Raw genomic sequence first — 8,302 nt, 5'->3', positions numbered from 1 at the left:
TGTGTCAATAAAAAAAGTCGGTACTCGATAAAATAGTCAAAATGCGTATAAAAAGAACCTAACACCACTTATCCATAGAATTTGTGTTTTAAAAGCACTTGAGTTCAAATTTTGAGTTCGAAGTCTTGAAATAGAGACGTCTTCTCTTTAAAAGAATTTTACGCAACATAATTTTGAATTAATCGAACCAGTTATATTGAGGAATATATACTTCCATGGGCTATCACAGTCCATATTGGTCCCATATTGCCCTAGTATCAGCCTAACAAGGAGGATAACACCACTCGTGGCTTGCCACTCATTTCAAAAACACAAGATTTAAGGCTACCCTTTACATTCATTAGGTCACTTCTCTATCTACATATTTTGTTTGGTTTATACATTAGATTTCGATTAAATTTAGAATCGTGTCTAAAAGTCCCACATTGGAATAAAAACATTTTCTAATAAAAGCGATTTCATATTCAAGTCTCGAACTCGATATCTCTGGTAAAGAATGAAAGAAGTACTTACTGCTCCACCGCAATCTTCGTTGGTTTTGTATGTATAATTGCTAACATGCTATATATCATTTGGTCTCTCAAACTTTTAGGATGAGGCTTTCATTTTCCACCATTCAATGTTAGATAATATATAAAGTATATACTATATAGCAATATCAAAATCTTTCCCTTTGTTGACACATTGATAAAAATGGCTCTGAGAATGTGGGCTTCTTCAACAGCCAATGCACTTAGAGTCTCTTCTACTGTTTCAAGAACCAATTTTTCACTCTCTAGATGTTTTTCTACTGGTAACTTTTTTCAACTTATTGTTCTCATTAAAAAAATAGTCTAAATTTGTTTATAGGGATATTTACACAAATAACTCGATGCAGAGACGAAGTCAGAATTTTTAATTTATGAGTTTTGAAGTACTATTCATTTTACTTACTAGGTTCTAAATAGATTATTTGTAGTTTGTTACATGGTGTTATTTTTGGCTCTGCTGAACTAGAATTTGCATTGTGGTGACATTTGCTAACCGATATACATAGATTATACACTGTTATACACATATTATACATCAGGTTATTTTTAATTTAAGTGGTTGGGTGAGCGGATGTTCAAGATATTAATTCTTATTTGTTGTTGTTTTGTTTTAACTTTATATTTATTTTTATTTTTTGGATATGTTGCAATTTGTAGTTCTTGAAGGGCTGAAATATGCATCTTCACATGAATGGGTAAAGCATGAAGGGTCAGTGGCAACAATTGGAATTACTGACCATGCTCAGGTTTTTCTTTGACTTTTAGTACTTTTCGTATAGTTTTTCACTTTTGTTTTGATAATATAGAAATCTCCGAGGGTTGAGATTATCAGAGGCAGAGTCAAGATTTTAACTTTATGAGTTCTAAATTCTAGGATAACGACATCAGATGTTGATAACTTGCTTCTGAATTTAATCTTTATACAAATATAAAGTTTGAACTAAAGTTATTGAGTTTGACCGAACCTTTAAGTAACCTTCTAGCTCTTACCTCAGGTCAAGTGACCTACTATTTGAAACTCGGTGAATAATGAGCTCGCCCCTCTACCCTTCTCTGCGGTAGACTTGCATATAGTTCTCTATTGAATGTTGGTTGTATGTTATCAATTGATGACATTTTCATACAGTAAAAACATAACTACAGGTAACCGTCCTTAAAAAATGCGGGATTTGTAATCTAGAAAATAAGACAAATTATCTGCTATAACATGTTATAGTGTGTAAAAATTCTTTACATCCGTTAGTGCATACGAATTAAATCCATGAGGAAATGGTGTTTTCAGGATCATTTGGGAGAAGTGGTGTTTGTTGATTTGCCAGATACTGGTACTTCTGTTTCACATGGAAGTAGCTTTGGAGCTGTTGAAAGTGTGAAAGCCACCAGTGACATTAACTCTCCGATCTCAGGCGAGATCATTGAGGTCAACACAAAGCTCAGTGAAACACCTGGTTTGGTAAATATCTACTAACTCATATATATGTTCCAACTACTTCATTTTTCGGGCTAGTTGAAATCTATGATGTTCGAACTTTTCAAAAAATACAACTAGGGTGCATGTCAAATCCTCCAAAAGTAGTGTATTTTGGGAAGAACAGACAAGGATGAGACAGCATTTTTGGAAAGTCTGAGCAACATAGGTTGAAAACTTGAAATTTCAGTTCCTAATTGAAACTCCAAGTACTTTTTGTGTCTTTCCTTTGTTTTTTCATCTACGTTGCTCGGACTCTTCAAAAATGCCACCACTCTGTGTCGGATCCTCCAAAAGTAGTGCAGTCTGGAGGATCTGACAAGGGTGAGGCAACATTTTTTTGAAAGTGCGAGCAACATAGGTTGAAAACTTGAAATGCCAGTTTCCTTATGATTTTGTTGAAATCTATGCTGCTTGGAGTACTCTTCAAAAATGTGACTAGATGTGTGTCGGATCCTCCAAAAGTAGTGTACTTTTGGAGGATCTGATATAGGTGAAGTAGCATTTTGGAAAGTCCGAGCAACATAGGTTGATAAACTTGAAATGACATATTCCTAATGATTTTTCAATGTTTCTTTTGTCACCTTATGGAACGAAGATCAACTCGAGCCCTTATGAAGACGGATGGATGATTAAAGTGAAGCCGAGCAGTCCATCAGAGCTCGAATCTCTGATGGGGGCAAAAGAATACACAAAATTATGTGATGAAGAGGAAATACATTGAAACTTGAAGGTGATTTTTGAATTCACCTTTTAAACTAACATTTGCTGAGATATTTTGATCAATCTTTCTTGTTAGTTGTTAAAATTCCACAAAAATAAATAATAAGATCCACTTTTCTGTTCTTTTTTTTCATTGCCTCAGCAGAATTGTGATTTGAGTTTTTCGATTTATGATTTTTCTCTTCCAATTCTTTCTAGTACTTTTCGCCACGTTAAAGTTGATCTATAGATAGAATATTTGCCTGTGTTGTTCATAGTTTCCAAAATGTTGCTGCACCCGTGTCAGACCCTCTAAAAATACACTACTTTTGGAGGATTTGACATGCACTAGTCGACATTTTTGAAGAATCTATGAAACATAGTCAATGTCAAAGGACAATACTAACTTTTATATTTCTCTGAGTTTCCAAAAATATTGCTGCAGCCATGTCGGATCTTCCAAAAGTACACTACTTTTGGAGGATCTGACATGCACTTGTCGACATTTTTGATGAACATGAGAAACATAACTCTGGCCTGAAAGTGTGACTATACACCAAGATTTGACCGCGTAATATGAAATTCTTAACTTGAATAACTGGAACGAGTGAAGATTTATCGGTAATTGACATACAGAAAAGGTTTAAAATCTGCTCGAAAATACAACGAAAACATTGTACATCAATGAACAGGAATGTGGTAAGGCTCAACATGAAATCAAGAGAAGAGGCAATTCTTATTGACATGATGTTGAGATCCTTTTGAGTCTTGCAAGACAATTATCAGTAGGACTAGGAATTGGTAGATATGTCACACTTGTTTTCGGATTAAGACGCTCGAGCCTGCACCAGAACAAGTTCAAAGCCAATTATGCATTAATATACACAAAAATCAAATGTACTATGTGAAGTTGCAGAACTCAAATGTGTGTTGATATGATATTAGTACCTATAGTTGAGAAGAAAGTAGTGAAGAAACACTGAAACTTCAAGCCTAGCCAACTCTGCTCCGGGGCACAACCGAGGTCCTGCTCCAAAGGGAAGAAACGCGCTAAATGTCTTGGCCTCATCATCCTGCTAAGAATCAAATCTGTTACTTCCTTAGCAATAGTTTGAAGTTAGTATTATCCTTTAACCATGACTAAATCTTCTGTGGCGGATGTAGCTTATTAGCTACGGGTTCATCTGAACCTAGTATTTTCGACATAGAACATCAATGTTAATGTGAAAACACTAAGATGATAACAAATTCATAAGTATAATAAGTTCAATCTTAAGAAACTTAAAGGCTGAACCAATCAAGTTTAAATCCTGAATCTGCCTCTGCTACAAGCCGACTCCAACTTGCTTGGGACTAAGGCGCAAGTATAGTTGTTGTTGTAAAGAAAATTAGTGCAAGGAGATATTGCTTATAATACTTACATCCCATCTTGAAGGATTAAATTCTTTGGGGTTCACATGATTGTTAGGATCCAAATTAACTTGCCTTATCCAAGTCAATACCTTCCATCCTTTTGGTATTGTGTACCCTATATAGCACAAAACAAATTCCATTTAGTACATAAGACATCTTATTTTGTCAAAAACTTGGGCTAAATGAAAGTGAAGACGAGAGAAAAAGGCGAAGTTTACCATTCATGTTGATTGTCCTTTTCGCGTTTCTATAAATAGCTAAGGTGACATTAGAGCAACGTAGAGTTTCATCGATTACCTTGCATTTGAACACAATCCCATATGTTAAAATTATCGAACTTTCAAAAGGTTTACATTCTCATACGACTAGACTATTAACAAACCTTGGTTAGATATTTCATCTGTCTAATCTCATCGTAGCTAAGTTTTTTATCCGAATCAGGCAGCCTTCTCTTAACAATTTCCTCTTGTTCCTCCTGAAAACAGAGAATTTCTCAAACGGTACATCAGACCTCTCTATAACAACATTTCATTATAACGACAACATTTCACTATAGCATCAAAAGATATCTGGACAAACGACGTTGTTATAGAGAGGTTTAACTCTAGTAACAAAACATGTGTTAAGATTACAAATGACTTGTTATGTTACCTTTGCTTTTTGTAAGAACTCAGGATGTTGTTCTAAGAACATAATTGCCCATGCTGCAGTATGAGCAGTAGTTTCATGACCTGCAAACACGTAAACGATTAACAAGTCGATGATCTCCTCATCGTTTAATCTCCTTCCTTCGTCGTCTTCAATGGCCATAATCAAATCAACCATACTGCCCTTTGATCTTGATTCATCCTTCATATTCATCACCTTCCTTTCATCTATTACTGATTGAAATATCTTCACCAGGTTTTCCCTAGCCTAAGTTAATGACCATAAACTAAAGCTTATTAGACTCCAGAATTTTCGACGTGGAACATAAATTTATATGTGAAAAATCATTTTAAAGTTTCAACAAACACTAAATTTGAACTGATAATTAAAGAAGTACAATGATTTCAATACTATTCCCTCCGTCTCAAATTACCAGTCATGTTTCTCTTTTACACGTCCTTTAAGAAAACATTAATTAGAAGAGGCTTTTGACTATTTGACCCTCATTTATGTCTTAAGATATAATCTCTCTTCATTAAATATTTACTCTATTGAGGTGTTTGTAGTCTTCAAGAATAATCACCACTAAGGATAAAATGAAAAATAAAATCATTTTGCCTAGAACTTCATGAACTTTTAAAATGACAATTAATTTGAGATAACTGTTTTAAGAGATCACGAAAGATAATTTGTGAAGGAGGAAGTAAGAATCTATAATAAAGATCTAACCAGTCAAATTTAAATCTTGAATTCGTCTCTAAACGAGTGGGTGAAAAAAATGGGACATAGCTAGAACTAACCTTGAATGCCCTATGATAAGCAAATCCAGGGAGATTGATAGGCAAAGCCAAAAAACCTTTCAAATAAATAGTATACACCTTTTCAACCATATCTAACCATTGAGGATCAATCTCACTACCAATCATGATTCTTATTATAACTTCAAATGTAGATTTCTTCATTTCACTAAGAAACTCAATTGGTTTTTCTTCATTGGCATTCCATTTTTCAAATGAACTCTTCACAACTTCTTCAATTAGACCAAGGTACAATGACAATGCATGTTTGCCTTTTATAGGAGATGTTGTTATTCGACGAAGACGCTTGTGTTCTTGGCTTGTAATTCCATGGAGAGCTTTTTTTCCAATGAGATTTAACACTGATTTAGGCCATCCCAATTCAAAGTTGTCATCATCCATCAAGATTTTCTTGCATACTTGTGGTTTTGTAACAATGATGCTTGGTGTTCCAAACATAAATGCTTTGTACATTCCTCCTTGTCCATACCTTCAATGTTCATTATTATTTTTTACCAAATATCAAGAATGTTAGCATTCACTATAGAAATCAATTAGTATAGTTAAGACAATATATAACAAGTTAGAGTGGCGAAACCACAAGTTTCTTTCGTTAAGGGTGATCAAGATTTAATGGTTAAAAATCATACCTAACTATCACTTTTTCGTGAATTTCATACTCCAACTATCAATTATTTTAATACATTAGAAAAATGAAACAACTGATAGTTGAGGTTTGGAATTCACGAAAAAGTAATAGTTCAGGTGTGTTTTTACCATTATCGATCTTCTAATGTACGTAGATGTGTAAAGATTGACTTTCGACCTATGCACATAATATAATTTTCTATATACAAAAGTATTAACAAATAGTACAACAACAAGTACCAGTGTACACACGCAAACCTTACCCTACCTTTGTGGGGTAGAGAGACTGTTTTCAATAAACTGTAAACTCAGGATAAAGGGTAAAATGGGGTAAAAATTTTTATAAAAAAAATCCATTTTTACTAAAAGAAAAGATGATTAAGGTAGACAACATACCTTGAAGTAAAGTAAGAGATAAATGATTCAGGATCACCATATTTGAATGTTGTAAAAAAAGTGAACATATTCCCAATGAATGGCAAGCTCATATCACCTGGAGGTATGTTATACTCTTTTGAACTAAATTTGCTTGTATAAAACAAGTCATTTCCTCTCTTTAACAAACAATAAATAGCAAAAATCACAATTGCAAAAGATGTGAAAAAGATTGATCCAAAATCACACACCATTTTCCACTATTTAGGCAAAACCAAGAAAGGTTTTATAATTTGCATGCTAAAGATAAATATTTGATTCAGTTGGTTTTATAAAGAGTTTGTCACATACAAACCATATATATATATATATACACACACACGCAAATGACTATGTGACTATGTCATGGGTTCAAGTCATGGAAATAATTACTAATATTTACATCAGGTTGGATAGATTGTTTACATGATTACATCTCTCGGGTGCAATATTCTTCCTCAAATCCTGCTAACGTGAAATGCTTTGTGCACTGAATTGCACTTTCCATTTTATTTGAATTTTATAATATAGTCATGGAGACTAATAGAAGATAAAGACTGTCATCTAACGGTCTATAAAATTTTACATTATAGTCTAATATTTTCTCACAAGATTTTCATTTTGATAAAAAATAATCTTAAGATCCTTATCTAATTTTGTTTTATTTTTAAAAATAAAATCATTTACTAAACAATTGTCTTTAAAAAAAAAAGATATAACTGATGAAGATTTTTTTTTTAATAAAGGGAAAACGACGAATATACCCCAAACTATTGTAAATGGTATACAGATACCCTCCGTCATACTTTTGGGACATTGGAGCCCCTGCCGTCCAAAAACTAGAGCATATATACCCTTTATACTAACGGACATACACGTGTCATAATTTTATCCACCGATCTAATATTTAATAAATATCGGATCAATGGATAAGATTGTGTCACGTGTCCCTATTTAGTCTTCCGTTAGAGTGAAGGGCATATATGCTCTAGTTTTTGGACGGCAGGGGCACCATTGTCCTAAAAGTATGACGGAGAATATCTGCATACCATTTACGATAATTCGGCGATATATTTGTCCTTTTTCCCTATAATAAAAAGACGGCAGATAATGGCATTATTAAGGTTGATAGGGGACACACATTGTATTTTTCATATGGTATCATCTGCCGCTTCATCATATATATATATATATATATATTGCGCCCCTTGCTCCATTTAATTTGCTGATGCGAGAATTAAGACAGAGACGGATTCAAAATTTTAGTTGGATAAGTTTGGTTTTAAAAGTTCTTAGCTAAACTCTACTTTAATTATTACGGAGTTTAAATCTAATATTTATAAAATGTAATGAAGTTTTTATGTAAAATTAATAATCCCGTATTAAAAATATTAAATTCAGATAAATACATTAATTGCCCCAGAATTGCCAACCGGCTTGTGTTAACCGGCAACTATACTTGGCTTATTTTTTTCACAATTATTATTATAAGGAATGGCCGCACAATTAACTAGTAGGCCAGCTCAGAGACGGGTTCAATCGAATTTAATAATTTTTATTTATATAATGTATTTATGTTAAAGAATTTCATTTTATATATACAAATATTTAATTTAAAATCTAATTATTGATACTTGAAGTCGTTATTTCAAAATTTAAAGCACGTAAAATTAAAATTATAA

General features: G+C 33.1%; 2 protein-coding genes across 2 annotated transcripts; one reads left to right on the top strand and one right to left on the bottom strand.

Moving 5' to 3' along the window:
- The first annotated feature begins 649 nt into the window (after positions 1–649).
- Positions 650–2,854, top strand: LOC102598788 (glycine cleavage system H protein, mitochondrial-like). Its single transcript, XM_006362434.2, has 4 exons — positions 650–793; positions 1,188–1,276; positions 1,813–1,983; positions 2,597–2,854. The coding sequence occupies exons 1-4, from the start codon at positions 694–696 to the stop codon at positions 2,720–2,722; spliced, it is 486 nt and encodes a 161-aa protein (XP_006362496.1). The 5' UTR covers positions 650–693; the 3' UTR covers positions 2,723–2,854.
- Positions 2,855–3,436: 582 nt separating this feature from the next.
- On the bottom strand, positions 3,437–6,032 carry LOC107057906 (beta-amyrin 11-oxidase-like). Its single transcript, XM_015303005.1, has 7 exons — positions 5,562–6,032; positions 4,765–5,028; positions 4,496–4,588; positions 4,332–4,410; positions 4,122–4,228; positions 3,649–3,773; positions 3,437–3,542 (listed from the first exon to the last, which is right to left on the bottom strand). The coding sequence occupies exons 1-7, from the start codon at positions 6,030–6,032 to the stop codon at positions 3,437–3,439; spliced, it is 1,245 nt and encodes a 414-aa protein (XP_015158491.1).
- Positions 6,033–8,302: the final 2,270 nt, after the last annotated feature.

Source organism: Solanum tuberosum, unplaced genomic scaffold (assembly GCF_000226075.1).
Source record: "Solanum tuberosum cultivar DM 1-3 516 R44 unplaced genomic scaffold, SolTub_3.0 scf00402, whole genome shotgun sequence".
Lineage (NCBI taxonomy): Eukaryota > Viridiplantae > Streptophyta > Magnoliopsida > Solanales > Solanaceae > Solanum > Solanum tuberosum.
The sequence above is the reverse complement of the archived record's forward strand: the minus strand, read 5'-3'. Positions and strand labels throughout refer to the sequence as shown.

What these genes read in the sequence shown, in the direction of transcription:
- LOC107057906 (XM_015303005.1), bottom strand. Translation starts at nt 6,032, where the DNA reads ATGTACAAAGCATTTATGTTTGGAACACCAAGCATCATTGTTACAAAA. An exon ending in AGTTCTTACAAAAAGCAAAG is followed by an intron (nt 4,589 to 4,764) that starts GTAACATAACAA and finishes CTCTGTTTTCAG; the next exon opens with GAGGAACAAGAGGAAATTGT. An exon ending in TTAATCCTTCAAGATGGGAT is followed by an intron (nt 3,774 to 4,121) that starts GTAAGTATTATA and finishes GATTCTTAGCAG; the next exon opens with GATGATGAGGCCAAGACATT.
- LOC102598788 (XM_006362434.2), top strand. Translation starts at nt 694, where the DNA reads ATGGCTCTGAGAATGTGGGCTTCTTCAACAGCCAATGCACTTAGAGTC. An exon ending in CTCTAGATGTTTTTCTACTG is followed by an intron (nt 794 to 1,187) that starts GTAACTTTTTTC and finishes TGCAATTTGTAG; the next exon opens with TTCTTGAAGGGCTGAAATAT. An exon ending in GAATTACTGACCATGCTCAG is followed by an intron (nt 1,277 to 1,812) that starts GTTTTTCTTTGA and finishes TGGTGTTTTCAG; the next exon opens with GATCATTTGGGAGAAGTGGT.